The sequence below is a fragment of the Miniopterus natalensis genome, chromosome 1, assembly GCF_054644295.1.
Source record: "Miniopterus natalensis isolate mMinNat1 chromosome 1, mMinNat1.hap1, whole genome shotgun sequence".
Taxonomy (NCBI): domain Eukaryota; kingdom Metazoa; phylum Chordata; class Mammalia; order Chiroptera; family Miniopteridae; genus Miniopterus; species Miniopterus natalensis.
This window is the reverse complement of record NC_142081.1, coordinates 158,474,764-158,501,174: the sequence shown is the minus strand read 5'-3', so window position 1 is coordinate 158,501,174 and position 26,411 is coordinate 158,474,764. Positions and strand designations below refer to the sequence as shown.

General features: G+C 47.3%; 1 protein-coding gene across 1 annotated transcript in view; it reads left to right on the top strand.

Annotated features, from left to right (window-relative positions):
- SHROOM3 (shroom family member 3) overlaps nt 1–13,215 on the top strand; it is a 192,955-nt gene extending 179,740 nt beyond the window's left edge. The window contains exons 10-11 of the mRNA XM_087825918.1: nt 6,785–7,057; nt 12,251–13,215. Of these exons, the coding sequence (XP_087682044.1) occupies nt 6,785–7,057; nt 12,251–12,658 (681 nt within the window). The 3' untranslated portion in view covers nt 12,659–13,215. The remainder of the gene's footprint in view (nt 1–6,784; nt 7,058–12,250) is intronic.
- Nucleotides 13,216–26,411: the final 13,196 nt, after the last annotated feature.

Below are 26,411 nucleotides of genomic sequence, written 5' to 3'. Positions count from 1 at the left end.
CTTTAAAAGGTGTTGAAGGCATCTATGAATATGTTCAGCATGAGGTTGCAAGTGCAGTTCTCTTCCTGATGTAAAGGCTTTTCTAACAATGATTTTCAAAAACGATGCTCGTCCAGTATTCATTCCCCAAGACTGTTCTGAGGCAGAGTGTAACTTTCCACCAACTTTTGCAAAGTAATAATTTGTTCCCTAATATTTAAAGTTATTAATACCTTAAGGTGCATAACTAGGCATGACACTCACTGAGAGTCAATGGAAACTAGAGTCCTGATTTATTAATGTTTGTTAAATTGAAACGAGCATTTTAAATCAATTCTACTTTAATATATTTTCCATTTATATACCCTAGATATGCCAAGTAAACCTAAGTATTACTTAAAACATGAAACACTTTCATTGTCCGAACTTCTGACATACGTAAAAACTAAAGACGGTTTGATATCAGAGCTTTCAACTCCTTGACCAAACCCTGTCATATCTATTGGCAGAAATCTGCTTAAACAGAGCCCATGGTTCTCAGTCCTGAGGGCAAAAGGCTTTGGCTTAGGGACTTGGTGGAAAATTTCAAAAGGCAAAAAGAACCCTGTTGTTCCTCAGAATTGGCCGGCCCCAGGAGGTCACTGGTGGCCCAGCGGGCTCTCGGCTGCCCACTCCGTTCCTCTCCCTTGGGCGGCCCGCGTTTCCCTCCGCGCTTCCCTCAGCCTGGAACACGTCCTCCGGCGCTCTGTTAGGATGGGGCTGCCGGGGACAGATTCCTTTAGTTTTTCCTCACCTGAGAGTTTTGCTGTCATTCCCGACCGGTATTTTCTCGGGAGTTCCGGGCCCCCTGTCCCTTTTCTTTCGGCGCTTCAGAATCGTCGCCTCCCTGGCAGCGTGCTTGACGGCCTCTGACGACAGACGCGCAGTCACCTGAGTGCTCGCTCCTCCTATACGCGGGGTGTGGGTCTCCTCTGGCTACTTCCACATTTTCTTTATCTTTGGTTTTCAGCAGTTTGATTATGCTGTGAATGCGGCCTGATTTTCTTCGGTTTATCCTGTTTGGGTTTGCTGAACTTCTTGATTTGTATAAATGTCTTTCACCAAATTTCAGAAGTTTTCAGCCATTATGTCTTGAAATATTTTTTGTGCGCTGATCTTTCCCTTGTCTTTGGGGACTCCAGTGACACAAATGTTAGAGCTTTTGATATTGCCCCTGAAGCTGTTTATTTTTCCCCAGTCTGTTTTCTGTCAGTTCCTCTGATTGATCTGTCTTCCAGCTCACTGACTTGCCTGACTCCATGCTGCGAGTGATTTTTTAAAAAATTTCAAATATTATCATTTTCAGTGCTAAAATTTCTATTTAGTTAGATGCTGCAAGAAACTATTTCCTTGCTGATAACTTGTTTTTTCATTTCAAGAGTGTTTACTTCTATCGTGGAGCATAGTTACAAAAACTGTTTTACAGGCTTTGGTGATAACCCCAACAGTGCGTCTCTGTTCAAGCGGAGTCACCTGTGGTGGGGGCCGGGCCGAAACGGGACTTCCCTGCACTCTGGGGCTCACAGAGGCCCCTTCTCTGTCCTCTGGTTCTAGGACAGGGCTTTTCTCCCCGAGTTTTAGCCGCCAAGCTGTCCATGCAGTTCTGCCTTGGGGCTATTCTCAGGTCAGAGCTAGAAAACCACGAAACGCACCCCCTTTCTGGGTCACACTCCAAACCTGGCTCCCCTCCCTGGGGCCCTGCCAAACTCCACCTCTGGGCGCCCTCCGGCATCTAGGGGTGTTGGCCTAAGTGAAGAGAGAGGCGCGGTAGGGGGTCCATGCCATGCTGGCCAGCAGCGCAAGTCGCCTGCTCCCCGCCCGGTTTACGAGAAGGGAGACGCGGCAGGTCTTCGTTGCAGAAAAGCCCGTCCAGCGGCCGTGAGCAGTAAGGCAGGAGGGGGAGAGGAGCCGGGGGGTTGCAGCCGCGCAGGGCGGTGACCACCCGGCCTAAGGGCACGGAACAGATGGACTTAAAAAAAAGTAAAAGGGACAGAACTGGCAACAGATTAGATGCAGAGCATGAAAGAGGAGAGGGTCAAGGGTGACTCCCAAGCTCCTAACCGAGGTGACTGTCATGACTGAAATAGGAAAAGCAGGAAGGTCACTTAAGGGGGGCGGGGAGAATGAGCTTAGTTGAATTTAAAGAAACACTGTTTCTTGTGTATCAAAAATTCCTGATACCAAGAGACCATACGAAGTAAATACGACAAATTCCTGGTCACCAGCCTTCCCGAGAGGAAATGGTCAAGAACCACTGTTGACAGCAGACATCTGAAATGGCAGGTCCCCCACGATCTTTCTGCTTTGATCAGTCCACACCACATGAGACAGAGGTTTGATTCCGTTTCTGTCACCCGGACAAAAATGGCCCTGCCTTCTCCGGGTGAAACTCAGCTAAGAAAACTGCCATGGGCTGCTGCCTGGATCCTCCCTGGTTTTTAGTCACAGAGGCCTGACTTATCTGTCCCTGAACCCTCCCACGTGGCTGTGAGTCCTGAGTTACTCCTGTTTGAGATGAAGACAGTCAATCAGCAGAGGCCAACTGTGTCTGTGATGACATTACTGGCAACACTGTGAGCACGAGTTCTTGGAACAGAAGGTGAAGCTGGGGGCGGGGGTGGGGAGAAGTTGAGTATCCCCCAGAGGCATCTCTCTAAAATGAGTAGCATGTGCTCTTCAAAGTGTTGTCTGATATTAATAGCACACGCACAAAGATAACTGGAATGTGTATAATACTTCTATATTTTCCAAAGTGCTTGTGCAAGTTTATTTTATTGGAGCTTCATAATATTTCTACCAGCTAATTTAATGTAGTGATTAAAAGCCTGAATGCTCTGAACGCTGGAGCCAGGTGACCTGGGTTTAAGCCTGGTTCTGGCACTTTCTAGCCACATGAGCTTGGGCAAGTTAAATAACCTCGCTTTCCTCATCAGTAAAACCAGTTTAATAACAGTATCTATCTCGTCAGGTGGTTGTGAGTGGTACTTGGACATAGTAAAACACTTCAGTAGTCCCTGGCTCAGAGAGGAGTTCAGTATTGGGACATTATTACTAGTTTTAGGCAGGTGTTATTAGCCCCTTGCTGTGGTGAGAAAGCTCAGGCACAAAAGCTCAAGCGACCTGCCTGACAGTGAGTTTCTGTCAGCCGGTCTCCTGACCCCTGGCCCGTGTCCCCCTGGAGCAGGAGCAGCGAGGAGGTGGAACAGCTCAGCAGGATTGCTGCGAGCAGATGGGGAGGGACGGAGGGAGGGCCTCCTAAACTATGCTAGAGAAAGAACCCGTGTAAATAGCATCTCACACAGGTTGGGTTAAGTTTATCCCAGATGAGAAGTTCAGTGGATAAATGTCAGTGATTTTGCAAATCAGTAGCTCCCAAGAGACTAGTCTGTTGTTAACAAACAAGCAAAAAAAACAACCAAAATACCTCTTCTCTCTCTCCAGTGCATTCTGCAGGTAGAAGCTGGTAGTTTTTTGGGAAGAGATCTGCCTGGCAAAGAAATGGCTATTGAGTATAGCCAGCTTTCCCTTGTGGCCTCCAGTTACTCAAATCCCTTTTAACTGCACTTTAAAACCCAAATTTCCATATTTTAAGGGCTTGGTAAAATAAAAAAATTCAAATACCATCAAAATATGCAGCATTTGGGCCAGAAGTGACTGAATTGACTGCTTAGTGTACTTGTATTAGCATATATGGCCGAGCTGCTCATGTATCGCATTACATCCCAGCAAATCCCTTTCAGAAATCACACCACCACAAAATGTGCATTGGTCCTTCCCAGAGAGGCCTCCCTGGGTCACTCCTAGGCATTTTCATCCCATTCTGCTCTTCCTCACACCGGGAAGTCGGGAGGACACACCAGCTCCTGTACTGGTGGCTTACGGTGCTGCCCAGGATCGATGCCTTTGAAAACCGAAACAGGAGGGACTGAGTGGATTAAACCGCTGAGCCTGACCACAGATGGCTCTCAACTGTGCCAGCTTCTTTGGCCCATCCTTGCTCACTGAACTGTGCTTAGTTGGTGGCTGCCCTTTCAGCACTGCTGACCTGTCACCATTAAAGCCAGAACCAGGTATGGACATTATAGCCTTACTTGGACTGAAAGCTTCTTAGAAAGCTGGGGAGCCAAGTTCAGCAGAAACTCCGAGGAAGAGTTCTTTCCTGTCTTCACCACTCACCCCCACATGTGAAGACAGACTTATTCGTACTGGTTCCTGCTCATTTGCAAATTTAAAAATTATCATACCATCCCTTAAAATACCAGTGACTCAGAGTCATAACGATAATTTTTTAAATGATATTAATTAAATTATTAATAAAAGTGCTTTGAGTTCCTTCCGGAAATGACCACAATATTAGTTTAAAAAGAAGTCATGTAAGGAAAACACAAGGCTGTTACCATTTCCTTCTACTATTTAGTTTTTTAAAAGCCTTTTTTTGAAACTATAATTCTCAAGATGTGAGGCTGACATGGATCAAAAAACACCTAAATAAGCAGAAAGCTTTTTCCTTTGGTTGGAGTGAGAGAAACTTTGCTGCTCAGTTAACACCTTTTGGGATTTTGATATGACCTAGTTGTCCATAGGAAAGTATCATCTGGCAAGCTAGGAAATGCAGGCTAAGAGGTTAAAGAATCTTGGCCTGACTTCATGTATGTATTAGGGTCTCAGTCATCTATCCGAAAAGCAGGAATGAGGACATTTGACTCGCCTTCACCCTGCCAGCAGGCATGTGGGGAGATGTGGCCGCAGGTGGTGTGAATTTCCCCCATGGCTGTCCTTGCTGTTCGCACAGGACCTGATTCCACAAAGCGAGACTGCAGCAGCCTGCTGGGAGTCTGCAGGAGGCACCTGGCAGGTTACCTTGCAGGCGAATACCGTAGCTGCCAGCCAGCATTGTTTTTTGGAAAACAGTGAGTTTTCTAGGAGACTATAAGGAAAGTTAAACACTTAACACTAAGCAATACTCTCTCCCACCTGCATTTTTCTGGGCTCAGACTCTTTAGTTGAGTAATATAATATACATATATATAGTTTTCCACTACTAAAACTCTCTTTTGCATTGACTTTGTCCTAATGAAACAGCTTGAGGAAATTGAAGATTATAACCCATGATGAGAGGTTAAAGCAGGTAGGAATCTTTTTTAAATCCTTACCTGAGGATATGTTTATTGATTTTTTTAGAGAGAGAGGAAGGGGGAGAGAAAGAGAAACATCGATCTGTTGCCTCCGTATGCACCCCGACCAGGGATCAAACCCACAACCTAGGTATGCACCCTGACTGGGAATCAAACCTGCAAACTTGGTGTATGGGACAGTGCTCCAGTCAACCGAGCCACCTGGCCAGGGCCAGATAAGAATTTTTAAATCACCCTTCAGCCGCTGGGATTCGGCATGTTGAGAAGACAATGTGATGTCACCCAGAACTTGGACATTTCAGGAACATTATGAACCTGACTTAGATTGAAGTATATCTAGTGGTCCAACTCCGAGATGGGCAGATTGTGGAGAAATAAATATTCCCCTTTATCATTATGATTATTGTATTCTCTGATGCTGATGTTGAAGAAATAATACAAAAATGTCATCAGTACTCTTCAAGTCTGCTAGTCAAAACTACTTCTATTTCTCCCCTTCTTTTAAAATGAAGATTTACTCTGACATAGAAATTGTGGCCCTCTGTACCCAGTTCCCAGCTGAAGCCACACAGCCAAGCTGGGGCCTTTGCAGTAGTGAAACCTGCTTCTTCAACTGCAGAAGACTCTGTCCTTCCATCTGGCTGCCTCAGGCTAAGAGAGAAAAATGGAAGACTGCAAAGCCATGGAATTAGTTTCTCTTGTTGCAAAGAAGTAGTAGACACTTTATATAAATGAAGTCAAGCTTGAGACCACTAAGACCTTTACTTTATACCTTCAATTAAATATATTGGCTATTTGTGTAACCCTTGTTTTATGTGGGTAGCAATTAAGGCGGTAAATTACATAGCTCTAGTAAATGGGGACAGTGGGGGGCTGCCGTGGAAAGAACAAGGAGCTGAATTCTGATCAAGGTCTCGTGCATATTTATAGTGATTGCCTAAGGGAGCCCCTCAAGTCAGGCTGCTTTGCGTTCAAGGCAGCCCCACATAATGGTACGTGTGTCTTAGATCTCATTTCACCTCACTGAGTCTTAGTTGCCTCACCTATTATATGTGGATAAAATAGCATCTACTACAAAACTTTTGGGAAGACTAAATGAGATCATCCAGGTATGGTGTCTCATACAGCATCTCACACATAGTAATTGCTCTATAAATGGTACCTGTGATTAACATTCAACTCAACTCTGTGATCTTGGGCAAGTCCCACAATTTGACTGTTGACTTCACTATTTGTAAAACAAAAATATTTATCCTACCTGCCTATGGTATTGTTGTAAGGATCAAATGAGAGTGTGTCTTTTAAAAGACTTTTAAAAGTAAGTATTTAAGAAATCAGTTGGGAAGCCAGAGCCGTACACAGCATAACACAATTGTAAAACACTAAGAGGCAATGTGTAATCAAGTTTTGGCCTGTGAGGATTGAATAGGTTCAGAAAAAAGACACCTGGGATATTGGGGGAAAGGAAGGAGTACTGTGGCCTAACGTTAGGGGACAGTCCATACAGAGCGGGAGGCCTTCAGCTGAGCCTTGAAGAAAAGACTCAGGATGTGGTTGGGAGAACTGAATCTTCCTCCCATCGGCCACTCCGGCTGGCTAACCTTTGCTGTGCGTCTCCTCTGTGGTTACAGGCCGAGCTGATTGGAAGCCTCACCCACAAGCTTGAGATTCTCCAGGAAGCGAAGGGGAGTCTGCTGATGGACATCAAGCTCAACAATGCCTTGGGAGAAGAGGTGGAGGCTTTGATCAGTGAGCTCTGCAAGCCCAATGAGTTTGACAAGTACAAGATGTTCATCGGGGACTTGGACAAGGTGGTAAACCTGCTGCTCTCCCTCTCGGGGCGCCTGGCCCGCGTGGAGAACGTCCTCAGTGGCCTTGGTGAAGATGCCAGTAAAGAAGAAAGGGTAGGTGCCCTAGCGATTCAGTTCAACAAGTTTTCCCCCTGAGCCCATGGTCACGGAGAAGTATGATTAGACACGGTCCCTTCTCTCAAGAAGATTACAATCTATCTGGGGCAGGGAGAGAGTCCAAAGTATAGATAACCAGGGGACAGAGAAGAAGGCATGTTCCATGCCAAGATGTAATGCTGACACTGCAAGCCCAGGGAACACTCAGGAGAGAGTTTTTCCTTTTTAATGGGGGTTGACCTTAAAAAAAGGGGGCAACAGAACTTTTGGGGGTGTGGAGAGGGTGTAGGAGCATGAGCTCAAGTCCCAGGGAATCTGCAGTCACCTGGGGGGCTGCAGGCACGTGGTGAGGGTGCACCCAGGCGTCTCCCCCGCACCCCTTACCGGGAGGAAAGAGGACAGGTCATGGTGCTAATACTGGATGAAATTCCAGTCCTTCCTCTGTGTCGGGCGCTGTGGGCTTACACGGTCTCTGTGCAGTCTCCTGGGAGCCTCACAGCAGACCAGTAAGTGACGGCGCCAGGATCCGAGGAGTCCTGCTGCGGACCCCAAACACTCTTCACCTCACTGAACTTACTTCCATTGCTACAGGGCATTCGTCACTGACTCATCTCTACAACACATGCTGGTTGTCTAGTATGTGCCACTGGCTGGTCTGGGCACTTGGGATGTATCTGTGAACGAAGCAGACAGATCCCTGCTCTCACAGAACTAACGTAACAAGGGAAGTCAGACAAGGAACGCAGCTATAACACATGCACATGTGTGTGCGCACACAGATACGCGCGCCAGAAGGGGACAAGGGGCCAGCCGTCAGGACGTTGCTTTGCTCTCTGGCTCCTCCTATCCACAGTGCGCGCTCTCTCGGTGCTGTCAGGGATTTCCCAATTATTTCACCTAATGTATTAAAACGAAAGATGTCCGTTTTTCAAATACATTTTGAAAGGATTAGAAAAAGTCCAGATGGCAAGCATTTGGGAAACTTCCTGCAGCTCTGCTCCCAGTGAGTGCCCCCTGCATGTAAATGTGCTGAGCCTTAGCCCCCTCTTCTAGAAATTGTCTAACAGTACCTGCCTCAAAAGGGTCGCCCTTTCCTCCTTCCATCCACTAGGCACACAGCGAAGGAGAACCTGTAAAATGCCAGGAGCTGTGTACTAGAGATGACCACTGGCTAAAGCACAGGCCCGCCCTCCAGGGGCTGGCTATGGAGTGAGGAAGACCAGTGTGCAAGCAGCACATGTACCCAGTGTGCTGGGCACAGCGATAGTCAGAGCCAAGAAAGGCTTCTCAGGTGGCGGGGTGAGGCCGGGAAGACTTCACACAGGCGGTGCTTGGTAGAGTCTAGAAGAATTTCATAATCATAGATGGATTAAGAATGGAAGGGCTTCACAGTTTAGAAGGAATGTCATGGACAAAGTAAAGAAAGACCATGGCATTTTCACAGACTGATTTGTATATGGTTGGTGTGTCGGGAACGTAGGGTGATTACTTGGTTCGTTTTTTAAAATAATAAATTATAGAAAATATTAGAAAAGTATGTAGTCGGGGATTGGACAGGAAGTAGGTCCCTGATTTTTTTTATTTGATAGCTCAATCAAAAGGGGTAATCAGACCACCAAAGAAGTCAAACAGTTCAATTTAAAAAATAGCAGAGGACCTGAGTAGACACTTCTCCAAAGAGGACATGCAGATGACCAAGAGACATATGAAAAGATGCTCAACATCACTAGTCATCAGAGAGACACAAATTAAAACCACAGTGAGATATCGCCTCACACCTGTCAGAATATCTCCATCAACAAATCAACAAACAAGTGTTGGTGAGGGTGTGGAGAAAAGGGAAACTTTGTGCATTTTGGGGGGATTGTAAATTGATGTAGCCGCTATGGAAAACAATACGTAGGTTCCTCAAAAAATTAAAAATAGAACTATATATGACCCAGCCATTCCATTTCTGTGTATTTATCCGAAGAAATCCAAAACAATTCAAAAGATATATGCACTCCTGTCTTCGCTGCAGCATTATTTACAATAGCCAAGATACGGAAGCAGCCTAAGAGTCCGTCGGAAGACAGCTGGGCAGAGCAGAGGCGGCAGCTGTGGACGGTCACTCGGCCGTTCAGAGGAACGAAACCTTGCCGGCTGTGACACATGGGCGGACCTGAGGGCATTATGCTGAGTAAAATAAGTCAGAGAAAGAAGTAGCGCATGATTTTCCTTATATGTGGAGTCTAAAAAACAAATAACAAAAAAGAGGTATCATTGAAGGTATGGGAAGGATCACTGGCAACCAAGAAGACATAGCGAAGCCCCCTGGCCCCCGGAGCCAGCACCGGCGGGGAAGCCATTACTACCCCGGGCCTGGAGGAGCACAGGAAGGCGTCCTTGTCAGGACGGCGGCTGTGGTGTCCTGCAGCGCTGAGGCACTGGGGAAAGTGCAGCCACCACGCGGCGAGGACACAGCCAGAGAGAAATACTCCTGTTTCTTTCTCCCACCCTCCAGCCTCCTGCCCACGACTCCCGCTGGCCAGCCCCAGAGGACGGGCGCCCAGCGGAGGCAGCCGCAGAGTCCAGCTTTCCTAGGCACAGCGCCGCACTGAGGGGGGCGGGCCCGGAGGGCAAACAGTGCCCGGCACAGCAGACAGTCACAGGGACCTTGCGTGTCATACTGTAGACTGGACTCTTCAGCCCGTTGGCCGAGAAGAGCCATAAAGGAACTTCATGACCTAATCGGCCTGGGAGGCGTGAGAAAGATGCTTACGTACTTAAGTCTGGGAGACTTACTGTAACAGTCTAGCAAAAGGCTTCAGGCTGTTAATTTGGGCCGTTGTCGTGGGGACAGAGACTAGACAGTGAGTTTGAATTAGTGGGTGCGGTTCAAGAGAGGAGGGGTAGAACGGGAGGTGACCCGAGTGCCCCGTGGGGCCGCGTGGGTGTCTGAGCTAAGGGTGCTGCAGCAGGCCGCCGGGGGGAGAAGCTGCACAGAATTCAACTCAACACTTAATGCTCACGTACGCCCTCAACTATAAGTAAGTGCTTGCTCACCTGCAAAATACATCAGTGTTAGTTTTTGTAATGATTAGTCTTTGTTAAGAAACTAAAATACCAATACAATAGGATAGAGACAAGGAAGACTATGTGGCCCAATAAGTGTCAAATTCAGGATAATTACCAGAGGGGGGAGGGGGGAGAAGATGGGGACTGGGATAAAAGTATGTGTAAGGCTTCAACTGAACCTAATTTTTTATTTTTAATCTGAAGCAAATATGAAAAGTGTTCATGTTGAGATTTGGCACTGTTATTGATGGGTACCTAGGTATTATATCATTCTTTATAAATGTCTAGTGTTTAAAATATTTCCTTTTTTTTTTAAGGTGAGGAAAAGGTTCTCAGTTTTAACTTTTATCTCTACAGTATTTTGAATGGTGTCTTCATTCAGAATTGGGGGGGGGTAGGTATGTTTTTCTGATTAGAGGAGGAAGCCTATGAAAATGGAGATATTTGTAAGATAAACCTATAACTGCATTTTCCCCCCTCGACATTTTTATGTTAAGATAGGCAAGTTCAAGGAAAGTTAGGGCTGCCCAGCCGGGCGTGGCTCAGTGGTTGAGCGTCGACCTGGGATCCAGGCGATGGGGGTTTGATTCCCGGACAGGGCATATGCCCGGGTTGCGGGCTCAATCAATGACTCTCTCACCATTATTGTTTCTATCTTTCTCTCTCCCTCTCCTTTCCTCTCTCTGAAATCAATAAAGATATATTTTTTTAAAAAAAAGGAGAGTTAGGACAAAGACACATGAGCCTTAGCTTAACCCTATTTAAGCTAATTTGTATTGAGGTATATATTTAAATAATCTATTTCTTGATTAATTTCCATTTTAATGTTTCTCAGTCATTTTGGCCTGAAAAATCTGAATGATTAAGTATAAAATTTCTTAAAATTTTAAAATGATGCCCGGCCGGGCATGGCTTAGTGGTTGAGCATCAACCGACCTATGATCCAGGAGATTCCCAGTCAGGGCACATGCCCAGGTTGTAGGCTCAATCCCCAGTGACTCTCTCATCGATGTTTCTCTCTCTCTCTCTCTCTCTCTCTCTCTCTCTCTCTCTCTCTCTCTCCCTCCCTCTCTCTCTCCCTCCCTCCCTCTCCTTTCCTCTCTGAAATCAATAAAGATATATTTAAAAAATTTTTTTAATGACATTCATTATATGTCAGCATGTTAAATTAAAAAAAAAAAAAACCCTTAAAAAATTTTATAAAGTACATTAGCTTTAAAGATAACAAGAAACTCCGAATATGAAATTGCCATTATTATTAAATAGAATTTCTATTATGTTAGATTCAGGGGAGTGAAAGAGACCTGGAAAATGGAAATTGATTTCTTTAGAGATCGTAAATATGATGTTCCCATTGTTGATTGTGGGTTAGGACAGAGGATCTCAAACTTTAGCTGCAAAAGAATCACCTAGAAAGCTTGTTAAACCACATATTTCTGGGCCCCACCCCCAGAGCTTTTGATTCAGTAGGTAAAATAGGGCCTGAAAATTTCTAACAAATTCCCAGGTTAGCTGCTGCTGGTCCACACAATTGGAAAACCACTATACAGTATATAGAAGTAGTTGATGGCTGGCCTTTTCCTCTGCAATTTTCTTACTATTGTAAGTTATACATAAAATTTGCCATCTTAACCATTTTAAAGTACCTAATTCAGTAATATTTAATACATTCATATTATTGTACATCCATTTGCAGGAATCTTTCATCTTGCAAAGCTGGAACTCCGTCCTCATTAAACAATAACGCCCCATTTCCGCACCTCCTAGGCCCTGGCAACCACAGTTCTGCTCTCTGTCTCCATGATTTTGACTATTCTAAGAACCTCACATAAGTGAAATCATTGGTTGTGCTTTTAAGTACAAAAGCCTAAAATCAAGCCTTTACCCAGCCAATTTAAGGCAATCTGTCTCAAGTTAAAGCTGCCACATGACTTCACAAGTTAGAGAACCAGCATACACAACCGAAGGGCAGTAAACTGATCTTCAAAAACATTAGCCCTCCGTAATTTAGAGTGACGGTTTAAAAGAGAAGCCTGGGTATTGTGCAGTCCTGTAAAAGGTGTCTTTGTGGGCGGCTTGGTTCTCTCCCCCCGCCCCTTGCCCTTTGCTCACCCGCTCCTTGTGCCCTGGCAGAGCTCTCTCAGCGAGAAGAGGAAGGTCCTGGCCGCGCAGCACGAGGATGCCCGGGAGCTCAAGGAGAACCTGGACCGGCGGGAGCGCGTGGTGTGGGACATCCTGGCCAACTACCTGTCGGAGGAGCAGCTCCAGGATTACCAGCATTTTGTGAAAATGAAGTCAACGCTCCTCATTGAGCAGCGGAAGCTGGACGACAAGATCAAACTGGGCCAGGAGCAGGTCAAGTGCCTGCTAGAGAGTCTCCCGTCGGATTTCGTCCCCAAGGCCGGGGCCCTGACTCTGCCCCCCGACCTCACGAGTGAAATGACTCCTGTTGGGGGGGGTGCTTTCAGTGGCATTTTCCCAACGTTAACCTCTTCCAAAACATCCAACCAAAAGATCCCCCTTCCTTCAAACACTATTTAATCTGAAAAAGGTTTCAATTACATACCACTGTTTAAACTCCATGGGTTGTGGGGAGTTTTCTGGATGAAAGGAAAAGATTCTATCCAGGGAAAAGCCTGTCATTTTCCTTCTCACCCTTCGTGATTGATCTGAGAGCTTGAATGCTGCTGGGAACTTACCCCTTTCTATTATTACTTCGTAATAGGAAGATTAATGAAACTGTGAGGACTGATTGAGGGTGTTTGATTATTTCGTTTTCAACAGGCTGAGGCAACAGAGATCAGTGTGTGTCACCCTCAGGAATGTACCCACAGTGGCCTTCCTTACGTGTGGGCACTGCATCCTGACGACAGGTACAAGGACTCGTGAATGAAGGGTCTGCAACATAAAGCCTTAAGAGAAACACAGAAAAGAAAATTGTAAAACCTTGAACATTGTTATTTATATTTTTAAAAATGAAGATCATTATGTTTGTGTGCTAACCACTTCTTTGATTCTGTTTTGTGGTGGACTTAGACAATTATGTTGGAGCTTTGTATTTTGTGAAAACTTTAATGAAATGAAGAATTCCAAAGATAGTCCCATTGAGCGTGAAGATTTCTTTTTAAACTCTTGTCTGCCTTATTTTTACAAATATGAGTAGACTTCTGTTAACCCAAATCTTGGGGGAACCCCAATTCCCACTGTTGCCAGTCCTCACCACTGCTGCAGCCAACAGGAGCACACACACCTCCAGGAAGAAGGCTTCAGGCCACAGGGTTACTGCATTATTTCCTGGGGCTTCGTGTCATCAGTGTGGTAGGAGATAAAGGGATATTTTACTGATGTTTTACTTGTTAAAGTGATGTTAACAAGGACAGCAAACTCACCAGCCTGTATGACAAGAGGAAAGTTAGAAACCAAGACAATTCAAAACTGAATTCACACTGTCCTAGACAGGATTGGGGCTAAGTACTGCCTGTTTAATGAGATAGATTATCAGGTTGTTTAATGATGCTGTTTTTAAAAGTTTTTTTTAAATGTCAAACCTATCAACCACCATTAACCATTCCCTCCACATCTGAAGATTGATTCTGAACTATCATGCTTCAATAACTTCTTAGAGGATACTTGAGAGCCCAAGCTGTAAGTCTATTAAAACAGACCAGAGCCATGGGGGAGGCTAGGGCCGGAGGCCAGGCTATGTTGACAGCCACTGGAGACTGAACAGCCTAATACTCTGCAGGTGACGCATCCTAGGCTGTGCTTTAGGTTTTTGTTGTTTTCACGGCTTGAACCGTGGCTGGCAGCTACCTCTGCTAATTTGGGCTGCAAGTACTATAGCAGCCAGTCCAGAATTGGAGAGTAAAATCTGTACAAGAATAAAAATTTCCTGAGTATATTTAATTACTGAATTAAATTTATGTCTGCACTATCATGCTTCAATTAAAAAAAATTAAAAATTTTAAAACTCTAGCTTTGGTCCCCAGTACAGATGTCTTTTGATGCGCTTAGAGCCAGTAGGCCCTCAGAAGTTTCTGAGGAACAAGCAGCCAAAGCCGTGGCTCTGCTCTTTGGAGGTTCTGCGCTGCCTGACTCCGCTCAGCCAGTAAGACGGCACCTTGGGTTCCCAGGAATGTTTTCAAAAGCTGCTCTTGCATCCACAGGTCCCATTTCCCAGGGGATCAGTGGAACCAGTAACAGCATTCAGCAGCCACTCTGCACTGTCATTTTGAAGTAGAGAAAAACAGTCCATGTAGCTGACATTTCATCAGACTTAGGCCAACGCAGGAGCCCGAGATCAACTGCACTTGGTAATGAACTGTCTTTCTGAAGCTGAGTGGCTCCTTGCCGCAGTCGACCAGGCTGAAGCCAGCCAGTAAATGTCTTCAGCTGTTCTTAGTGTAATTATTCAGAAGCATCTAAGGCTCCTAATTCCCAACACCTCAAAATTACCCTTCTTAAGGATTTGACTGGGAACATTCTGTAATCAGTCTTTTTCAATCACTTTTCTAATTTATAACTGTCAAACGTAGTGGCCCTGGTAGGAGAGGAGCAGGTGATGCTGCTTGGCGTCCCATGAGCACCTGAAAGCTTAGGTCCCTCCTGGGATAACCTCTCTTCCTTTGCTCCACCGAAATGTTCTGTTGTTACATGAAATGAGTGAGGTACCAAGGGCAACTCTGAAATCTAATTCTTCGGTGGACGAATTTATTGTAGCAGGACTTGACCTCTGCACCCTGATGAGAAGAAACCACTAACCTGATTTTGTTAACTTTTAAATGCCTTCAGCCAGAAAATAAGCCTATTCTTTATTCCTTTCCTATTCTGAATTCTTTTCCCACTATTAAAGAAAAATCATCCACAGTGGAAACCCTCCATTTCCCTCCCAGCATTGTCCTCTCAACCCAGATCATGAGCAGATTATTGGTCAAGATTTCAAGACACACATGACATCAAGAATGTCCACAGTCAACAACTGTCCCTGTGAACGTGTCATTTCAGAAATACGTCCCATCAGAAGTCAGGTGGGAGTGGGATGGTCTTGCAATAACCCAAATGCTGAGGCTAAGAAACCTGTGCAGTCCCAAGAAAGGACAACACCCTGTGACAAAATTGGGAGGCCGCCTACCTCCTGGGCCACTTGAGAAGTTCCTGGGCATGTCGATACATGTTGGGTGACTCACCCTTTCTCAGGCTGCTTTTGTTCCCCGTGGCCACTTAACCCCAAAGAATGCAGGGAGGATCCAATGTGTAAGTCTGAGTTCCTCCAAGAGACGCTGTCAAAGCCAAACTTTTTTTTTCTTTGCTCCAGGGAAACATTTTAGCTTTCACTTTGCACAACTGGTTTTCAGACTTGAAGAGTAGCAAGTTTGGGTAAACCCTTAAGAATTAGCGGTTTTCTGATGACTTGAGAAATGGCTTCACTGAGGGCCTTGGGGGCATAAACCTGAGAAACCAGCCTGGGACTCCCACCTTCCCTAGTATTCCATTGTCAATATCTGATCTAAAATCACTTCTGATTTTAAAAGTTAGATCCCATTTGTTCCTAATACAAGCTCTACCTTTAAGTCTGTATTTTATTCAAATATTTACTAAGATGTTGGGGGGTTTCCCTGAATACCAAGGAAAAATTTGGCTTTTTCTTGCATGGTTCCAAATCTGTTTCTCTTTAGTTTAATTTTCCATGATATTATTGGCTTTATTCTGTTAGATTGGAATTTTTTTTCTTTGTTAGAACAGTATGAGTTTTATTCCCCCTTACTATGGGCAAGAAACAGTAAAAACTTCAGCCAGAAATAGCTTCTCTGGATAAAGAGGTCAGGAGGCTGTGAAGGGGGCTTTCTCTATGGAAAGTTTATTGGAGACAAGATACTCAATGCTGCCTTAACTCTGAGACGAAGCTTGGGAGAAAATGATAAAGACCATTTTAGTATCAGAAGGGGTTATATGAAGCTTTCTTTATTATTTCTAAATCTCACTTTTATGGGAGCTCACTCAAACACTAAATCATGCTTTCTTAAGGTGAGGGCAAGGTATTCTGTATCAGAATCGCAGAAGGCTTGTTAAAAAGACCAGTTGCTGGGACACAACCAAGTAGGCTGGGAATCAGTGTCTTAATATTTGAGAACCGCCCAGCTGGGCGTGGCTCAGCGGTTGAGCTTCGACCTAGGATCCAGGCGATCGGGGTTCGATTCCTGGTCAGGGCACATACCCCAGTTGCCGGCTCGATCAGTGACTCTCTCATCATTGATGTTTCTCTCTCTCTCTCCCCTTCTCCTTTCCTCTCTCTGAAATCAATAAAGATATATTTAAAATATATATATATATTTGAGAACCACTGACACCAGTCATTTGTACAGTTTCTATTAGGATCACGGTAGCGTGAAGTTATATAATAATCCAGAAATCCAAAGCCCTGTCGTGTTGACTCTCATTAACTACATTGTTATGAATTAATACTGTCCCCATACTTCTATATAACCCCCAAGGTTTTGATAGGGGTTTTATTACCTGCCCACTCTCTCCTAGATCTGTTTTCATTTAAATAAGCTAAGCACTTATTCAAGCCCAACTGCACTAATTACTTTTCCTCAAAAGGAATGAGCACGTCTGTAATTTGAAGTTCTGCCAGGACATCTGCACTGACCTGAAATCACCACTGACTTTTCATTGGAGGCCCTACTCAGATTTTTGTTGCTTCCTCACACGTCTCATGCTCCATATGTTAGAATTTCTCTTGGCGTGGATTTGACAACCTAACTGGTGAAACAAAAATGTGTTAATTTCCTTTGAGAAGTGAAAGGAGCTATCATCCAACTTCAAAACCCTTAAATCAAAATTAGACAAGGCAAAAGCTGCAAGTGAAGAAACTGGCTCATTTATTCCTTCATTCTAGAAATTCCTCTCTAATCTTCTATAAGGGGAAAAACAGCTGCATTTCTTGCTAAAACATCAATTTTGCCATTGCTTTGCACAGTGGGTTGAACAGGGAAAGTTTAATATAAAGAATGATTCAATTCTGATAAACAAGTGACTATGGGATATAAGGAATTCTACATGATACCCTGGAACCCAAGGAAAGCACCCACGGAAAGACCAACTTGGAAAAGGGCCCCCTCCCAAGGCTGGAGTTCAGAACTGGAGAACTCAGCCCACTGACAACAGAGAAGTTTCTCGGTTTTCCCAGGCCAGGGCTGGTCCGCAGAAGGCAAGGCCCTAGAGCGCAATGCGGTGGGTGCACTGAGTCAGCAACCCACGCAGGGACCTGCACAGGCGGTGGGGACCCGCGGGGGGGGGCTCGGTGGAAGCCCCCGAGTTGCGGGTGATCCGCATGGGGAGCAGGTGCCCGCAGGATGCCTCTGGGCGCTGATGCCAGCAGGAGGCCAGCAGGGCGAGGGTTCCCAGTCCCAGGGCTGGCAGAAGGTCATCTTCTGCTGAGGCTGCAAGGTCACCGCAGACACGGGCTTGGGGCAGAACCCCTCAGCCGCCTGGCCAGCAGCCTCCAAAACAGCCAGCCAGTCCTTCCCCCTCCTGCCCCTCCGGCGCCCTCCCTAGAGAAAGCTTAACATGCTCCCTACAGAAGAGAAAGGGAAAGGCGATGGGGGCTGAGGCAATAAGCGGAGAACCGGCGCAGGCTTGTTCCGCTAGGTTGTCACCCTAGCATGATCTTCTGAGAGCATAAGGAATTTTGTAGTTGTTGATTCTATAAGAGCAATTTCTGTGACAATAAAGCATATGATTGTCTGTTACGCTGTACACCTGAAACTAATACAAAATAATACTGAATGTAAACTGCAATTGAAAAATATTTTTTAAAACAATTTAAAAAAGGAAATTTATAGCTTTAAATGCTTACATTAGAAAAGAATGATCTAAATTCAATACCTAAGTTTCCACTTTAAAATGCTAAAGAAAGAACAACATATATCAAAAGTGAGTGGAAATAAGAAGGCAAATGTAGAAATTTTAAAAATGGAAACGAAAACAGACAAATAATTGAGGACATTAACAAAGGCAACAGTATTAATAAATCCCTAATCTAATCCAGAAAAAAAATGAGAATACAAATTATCTATGACAGGAAGGATTTACAGATCCTATAAATATTAAAAGGATAATAAGAATATTATGAACAACTTTATGCCAAAATCATTAAACAGCACAGGATACCTACACAGATGAAATGGACACTTTCTTGAAAAATACAACTCATGCAAACATCTATAATTAACATCATACTTAATAGTGAAATATTGAATGTTCCTTCCTAAAACTGAGATCAAGGATAGCTGCTGTAACCACCCTATTTCATATTGTATTGAACGTCCTAGCCTTTGCCACAGGCAAAAAGAAAAAATAAAAGGCAAAAGTTGGCAAAAGGAAGAAGAAAAACTATTTCACTTTGTACATGACAAAATTATATTTTTAAAAACCAGAAGCAATCTAAAAAAACCTGTTTGAACTTTTTTGTGTATTTAACAGAGCTTTAGGACACATGGTAAATACATGAAATAATTGTATTCTTGGATACTAGCAGCAAACAATTGAAAACTGAGCTAGAAGTGGTATATAAATAAGGCTTAAACATCTAATGCACAGCATAGTGGTTCTAGACAATACCGTATTATAAACATCAAACTTGCTAAGAGACTGGATCTTAATTATTTTCACCACAAAAAAGAAATGATGATTACGTGAGGTGTGGAGGCGTTAGCTAACTACCACGGCAATCATACTGCAAACATCAATGTATCAGATCAACGTGCTGTATACCTTAAACTTACTCAATTTAAAAAAATGACTAGACATTTACTTTGTAATTATAACTGTGTAAAAAAAGAGAAATATTTAGGAATAAATTTGGCCAAACACTTCTAACTACAAAACATTGTTGAAAAAAAATGAGGACGTTTAAATAAATGGAAAGATATCAATTTTCCCCAAATGATCACAGATCCTATGTAATCCAATCGTAGTCTCAGGAGATTTGTTTTAATTGACAGACTTGTTGTAAAATTTACATGGAAATTCAAAAGACCTAGGATACCTAAAGCATTTTTGAAAATGATGACAAATTTGGAGTACTTACATTACCTGACTTCAAGATTTACTATAAAACTAGATTAATCAAGAAAGCGTGGTCCTTGCTCAAGGGTCAATAAATAGATCTATGGAACAGAATAGAGCCCAGAAATAGGCTGACACATAGATGGTCATTTGAAGAAGAAGAAAAAAAAGACACCAAAATCACACACAGCCATTTCTAATACCAGGCACACCTCGCCTTACTGCGCTTCACAGGCGTCGCCTTTTCAACAAGCAAAAGGCAAGACCCTCCACCAGCAAAAGGTCATGACTCCCTCACCGAGAGACTGGCTTCATTACAGGGGTCTGGAACCGAAACTGCAGTTTCTCTGAGGTATCCCTCTGTTTCCAGAAACTCTTTCTAATCTGGGGGTTAGCAATCAGCCCGTGTCCTCTCGCTCTGGTTAGAGGGATTACTGGTCCTGTGGCATTTCCTCTCCCCAAGAGTTTGGACTTCTGGACATAAAAGCCAAAAAGCGTTGCGGCCTCCTTCTGGTCGGTCAGCCCTGCCTTAGATGCCCCAGGGGGTAAGGTGGGGGGAATGAACAGAGAAAGCGGAGAGACCTCACCTATGATCTCAAAATCGCATCCCAGATTTAGAACCCAGCTATCTGTACATGTGCGTTCTCTCTTCTAACGACTAAAAGCTCTTTAAGGACAAAGATATGCTGTTCCTTTTTTTACCCATACTCCCTCCTTAGGTTTTTCATATCGGAATGAAGGCCTTGAAGGTTTACAAGCAAAAGAATTTTACAGTGAAAACACATACTCACTACCCAGATTCTACCACTAACGTTCTACTGTTCTTGTTTTAATCACTACTCTACCCATTCTATTTATCTACCTACCCGACAGGGTAGGCTCATTAAATGCCTGTTCAAGTATAAACATCCCCCGGTGTGGCTCGGCTTTTGAGCACGGCCCTAGAATCCAGGAGATGGACGTTCGATCCCCGGTCAGGGGCGTGCAGGAGGCAGCCGATCAATGACCAATGACCACTCTCTCATCATTGACGTTTCTATCTCCCTCCCACCCCCTTCCTCTCTCTAAAGTCAATAAAAAATGTTTTTAAAACATATAAAGAAAGTTACAGTTCTTCCAAGTACGGACCTAGACAGAGAGGAAGAAAGTTGTTAGGTATCTACGAGACTAGAAAGATTTAGGTGGGAAAATGTAGACACCTCGGAGTGGCAAAAATAAACATTCACATCTGTCCAGCTGAATAACCCCAGCTGTTCACTTTCCCATGGAATAGCTCTGTGCAGAGACACCGGAATTTCGTGTTCCCCTTTTTGTTCAGCACAGTCTCTCTGCGGGGCAAGCGCCAGCGCCCGACCCCTTGCCCCAGAATTCAGTCAGGCCATGGGCCCCACTCCTGCTGCACCGCCCTGAGTGCAAAACATGAGCAAGACTCCCCGGTGCCCACTGTCAGCCGCCTGAGGGGCACTGTCATATAAACCAAAGCAAAGGTCCCCCATTCCCCCAAAGGCCCTGGGCCTCCCAGTCATTCTTCAAGTCCTGAATCAACTGCTCCCCAGTCTCTGAAGCTTTAGTCTTTCCCCAATATTTCAACTTCTCATTTCAAAGATCTCACTTATGTGCACACAGAACTATGATTAAAAACATAGGGTTTGCAGCCAGACAGCCTATTTTCAGACCCAGATTCACTACGTCCCCTTGCACAAGCATCCTCGGTTTCGCCATTCATAAAATTGGGCACATACACACATATGCACACTTCACGTATGCACCATGCACACAAATACACCTCACGTGCACGTGGTCAGTGGTCGCTGCTCCCTTACATGTCCCTTCCACGAGCGGCTGGGATGGGAGTGACAGAGCAGTGAACACACAGGCAGTTGGCCCCTGCCCTCCAGGCGCTTACAGCCTCCCCGCCCCCACCCCCACCCCCAAATTGTAAGGAACGCGAATCACTGTGACCACGCTGACTTACAGTCCCCTGCGCCGTCCGCCCTCATGGCTCTGAACGTCTGCATTAGCACCACCGCCCACTCAGTCATTCCCTCCCACCGCGCACCCCCAGGCCCGCGGGCCGGGCGCGGGGGCCACGGTGAGCTCCTACGCTGGCGTTGCCGCCCCAGCGCCGGTGGCCATGGTCCTGACCCCAGGAGGGCGCTCTGTGCCCCCGGCGCCGCCCGGGAAGGGGGTCGCGTGTCCGAGGTGCGGCGCCGGCCCCGGGGGCCCCAGTCTCCCCACGTGCCCCTCCCCAGCCGGCAGCCAGGGGTGGGCTCCCGCCGCGACCCCTTCCTCTCCTCTGGGCTCCCTCCCGGGAAACCCCAAGAGGAAGAAGCCGCGATTCAAGGTCTCAAACCTTGTTTTCCTCTCTACTTGCCCCATTTCCTCCGCTCGTTACACTGACATAAAATCCAGCCCCGGGGGGTCGGGCTGCTCGGCGGCTTCCCGCAGCCCGCAGCCTGACCCCCCCACCAGCCGTGCCGGCTCCCCAGGGGGCCTGAATTGTGGCCGAGTGGGAACACGCGGCTGATCACGGTCCTCTCAGCAACAGGCTCCGCCGGCTCCGCTCTTCCGAGCAGGAGGAGCAGGGGAGGAACCAGGCAAGGGCAGTGCCCGGGCTGCGGGTTCAGTCCCGCCGGGGCGGGCGCGTGCGGGAGGCAGCCATCGATGCCCGCCCCCCCGCTTCCCTCTCCCCTCCCCCCTCCCTAGCTCTCGCTCTAAAAAGCAGTAATTTTATTTTATTTTTTTAAATCTCCCTGGAGCCCAAGGCTGCCGCCACACGCTGGGCCTGTGACCCTCCCCTCGGCTTTGGGGCTCCCTCCCGAGGGCCCCCGCACGCGGAGAACTTCCCTCCCTTCCGCGAGGATGACGCTGCGTAAAGAAGCCGTTTCCTCGCCGTGTGCGATTGGTAACCGCGCGCCAGGCTGCTCAGAAGCTGCAAGGGCCCTGGGCCCCTTCACTCTGCAGCTCCGAATATGTTTTTAAAAGGCAGGCACGCCAAGAGTTACAAGCATTTTAATTGTGGTGTGTTTTAAAGGTCCTCTTATCAATCAGTGCCCCGGAGGTGCACGCGCCGACATGACCGTGCCCGGGCCTAGATGATGCCAAAGGCCACACCTGAGCCTTGGATGGACCTGAGGCCCGAGCCTGGAGGCCCGTCTGCCCCTCCCGCACCCCTGAGAGCGGCTCTGAGCCCGCAGAAGCGCAGGACCGGCGGGGCGCCGAGCGGTCGGCCTGTCGGGGTGCCGGCGTAAGGAGAAGTCTGTGTGGGAACCGGGTTCATTCTGGGTCCCGGTTTGGATACTTCACGTTCTTCAGGCGTCACTGCCCGTCTGTAAGCTGAAGAATGTTGCAAGGGCTGAAGGAGAGCAAAGCTAAAAGCCGATCTAAAGATAGCGTGGGCGGGGAGCAGGAATACGTTACTAAACGCGCCCTGAAAACGTCTCCTGCCTCCCTGCCTCCCTGCCGCCTCCCCTCCTATCTGAGCTGGAATCAACATGCTTTCACAGGCTGCTGGCAAAGGGCATCGTTCATCCCAAACCAGGGGTTAGTGTTTCTGCCTTGGGGATTTATTAAAATCTTGGGATTCCATGGTTTCCTTGGGATCACCCACATTTCCACATTGCTTCTCTTTATTCATAAACATCAACAGGAACGCAGCTCGTTACATGAACTGCAAAAGCCCAACGCGTTTGTTCATTAGGAAGAGCCCTGCACAGCTTAAAAATCAAATGAATTGGGCAGGGCAAGTCAAAAAATAGTTTAGAAATGTTAATCGTATCTGCAACAAAATCCTTTTATTTTTGTTTGTTTTTTAATGTATCTTTATTGATTTCAGAGAGAGGAAGGGAGAGGGCGGGAGAGAAACATCAGTGATGAGAGTCACGGGTCGGCTGCCTCCCGCGCGCCCCCTGCTGGGGACCGAGCCCCAACGCGGGCCTGTGCGCCCACCGGGAATGAGCCGCGACCTCCTGGGTCCTAGGCCGGTGCTCGGCCGCTGAGCCACGCCCGCCGGGCAAAATCGCCTCCGTTTTAGATTTCAGAGAAATGCATGTCTGATTTGTTGTCATCGCTCTGCTCTCCACACTTGCTGCTAGAAAACAAAAGAAAGGCGTTGTCTTCGTCTGTCTTCTCGCTCATCTCCGCACACGCTCCGCAGGGAACCACGGGGGGGGGGGGAAGGGGGCCGTCACTAGTACATACTGTTTAGCTCCCCAACCCTGAGCTGTTTGAGCTGCTTCTTGGGCAACACTGTTGCTGTCATTTAACCTGGCGGACGGAGGAGCTCACTCGGGAGCGCCCAGGGGCTTTCCCTGTCGGCTGCTCTCCCAGGCCTCTCTGCACCCAGCGTCACTGGTCACCAGGCCCCCGGCTGGGGAGGCGAGTCCTCACCCCCCCGCCCCCCCTCTGCGCCAGGGCCCTTCCCGCGGGAGAGCCGAGCTCCCGAGCTGTTCCTTCAGGCAGCCAGCTGATCCTGCACGTTTCACAAAAGCCACCCTTTCTCCAGGACACCGCCGGCTCTGCAAAGCCCTCGCCTGCTTCCTAGGGAGGGAGGGTGGCCCTAGTGAGCAGTGTTCACCCCTCGCTGTGCTAAAGGCCGCTCTCCCTTTTTCAGGCGCGAGCCAGCCCTGTCCGGGGGAGACCCTGCACCCCTCTCCTGCCTGGAGGAGACCCTGCACTCCTCTACTGTCTGGAGGAGACCCTGCTCTCCTCTCCTGCCTGGAGGAGACCCTGCGCTCCTCTCCGGTCTGGAGGAGACCCTGCGCTCCTCTCCTGCCTGGAGGAGACCCTGCGCTCCTCTCCGGTCTGGAGGAGACCCTGCGCTCCTCTCCTGCCTGGAGGAGACCCTGCACCCCTCTCCTGCCTGGAGGAGACCCTGCACTCCTCTGGTGCCTGGAGGAGACCCTGCCCTCCTCTGCTGCCTGGAGGAGACCCTGCGCTCCTCTCCTGCCCGGGGGAGACCCTACACCCCTCTGGTGCCTGGAGGAGACCCTGCGCTCCTCTCGGGCCTGGAGGAGACCCTGCACCCCTCTCCTGCCTGGAGGAGACCCTGCACTCCTCTGGTGCCTGGAGGAGACCCTGCACCCCTCTCCTGCCTGGAGGAGACCCTGCACTCCTCTGGTGCCTGGAGGAGACCCTGCCCTCCTCTGCTGCCTGGAGGAGACCCTGCGCTCCTCTCCTGCCTGGAGGAGACCCTGCGCTCCTCTCCTGCCTGGAGGAGACCCTGCGCTCCTCTCCTGCCTGGAGGAGACCCTGCGCTCCTCTCCTGCCTGGAGGAGACCCTGCGCTCCTCTCCTGCCTGGAGGAGACCCTGCGCTCCTCTCCTGTCTGGAGGAGACCCTGCGCTCCTCTCCTGTCTGGAGGAGACCCTGCGCTCCTCTCCTGCCTGGAGGAGACCCTGCGCTCCTCTCCTGCCTGGAGGAGACCCTGCGCTCCTCTCCTGCCTGGAGGAGACCCTGCGCTCCTCTCCTGCCTGGAGGAGACCCTGCGCTCCTCTCCTGCCTGGGGGAGACCCTGCGCTCCTCTCCTGTCTGGGGGAGACCCTGCGCTCCTCTCCGGTCTGGAGGAGACCCTGCACTCCTCTCCTGTCTGGAGGAGACCCTGCACTCCTCTCCTGCCTGGAGGAGACCCTGCGCTCCTCTCCTGCCTGGAGGAGACCCTGCGCTCCTCTCCTGCCTGGAGGAGACCCTGCGCTCCTCTCCGGTCTGGAGGAGACCCTGCGCTCCTCTCCGGTCTGGAGGAGACCCTGCGCTCCTCTCGGGCCTGGAGGAGACCCTGCGCTCCTCTCCGGTCTGGAGGAGACCCTGCGCTCCTCTCCGGTCTGGAGGAGACCCTGCGCTCCTCTCCTGCCTGGAGGAGACCCTGCCCTCCTCTCCTGCCTGGGGGAGACCCTGCAGCTGAGCAAATGGCGAGGCAGCCCCAGGGATCGGAGGGGCTGCGTCAGAGCTGCCTGCCCACGGTGGGGGAAGTTGAAAAGCCCAAGGGTTTCATTTTCCTTTAAGACAGGAATCCAGGCTCTCCTGGTCCATATGTCCACATGTGGGGAGTATCTGTCTCTAAGTCTCTAGGGCAGGCAGGCATTCTGGAATCTGCTTTCAAGTTTTTAAAAATTAGGATCATGGCTTTGGTGCCTTGGTCTCTCTTTTCTAAGAAAGACAAAAACATTTGGATTAAATAAAAGTTAAATCCAGACTTCCTTTTGAGAACCCCGAGAGCGTGGTGCACCACACCCCTTCACACATGTAATCTCAGTATGTCCACCCCATCTCTCATATTTTTCCTTCTTGCTGCCTCCCCAACAAAATACCTCCTGTTACTCAGTGTCTTCTCAGGCACTTTTTCTTTTTTAATCACTCCTGGACCTAATTTTAACCTTGACACTATTTCTATCAGTTTCAGACAGGGGGTGCTAGTGAAGAAAATCTGAGACAACACTGAAGAGGGGACCCTCCACTAGAGTCTTTCAGAGGTCACAAGCATCCCCAGGCCACTTCCATTAGCTGAAGCTCCCAGGACACTTTAAAAAACACACTAATAAATGCTAAAAGTCACAGAAATTGTAGAATATTTTAAATGTTTACATTAAACAAATTAATCCTTAACACACACTCACAAAGCAATATAATTGAACTGTTTCCAAAAGACATCATCTAAGGTCTAAATAGAAGGCTCATTGTGAATTTGGGGCCCTGTTTGAAAACTTGGATATCCATTTCCCCTTGAAGAACCTTCTGGCCCAATTATCACTCTTCTTATCTAGCTCTCAACTAGCTACTGATGAATTTGAGCAGGGAAGGCAAAGGGTATTTGATTCCCACGGGTTGTCAGCCCCACCCCTAGGCCTGGGCAGTCTGAGGCAGCCCCCACACTCCTCTCCTCCCCAATTAGATGCTCAATACCAATGACTAGATGGTAGCTGTTAATGTCATTCTTTTAAAACATCACACACAAGGGTATTTTTTAATCAACTTAATTGCTTTTAGCTCTCTGCTTTTGAATTAATAAAAGTGTTTTAGAATTGCATCATTTGAAAAAACAGCAGAATGTTGGTAACTGTTGGAGCTGAGCGATAATTACTCAAGGAATCACTGTGCTGGGCTCTCTACTTGTGCGCATATTTGAATTTTCTATAATAAAAATAAAAGCAAGTACATAGTCTTGAATCTATATTTACTCTAAACACTAGCATTTAGAATAAAACATTCTGAATTTTCCTTTATAAGTTAAG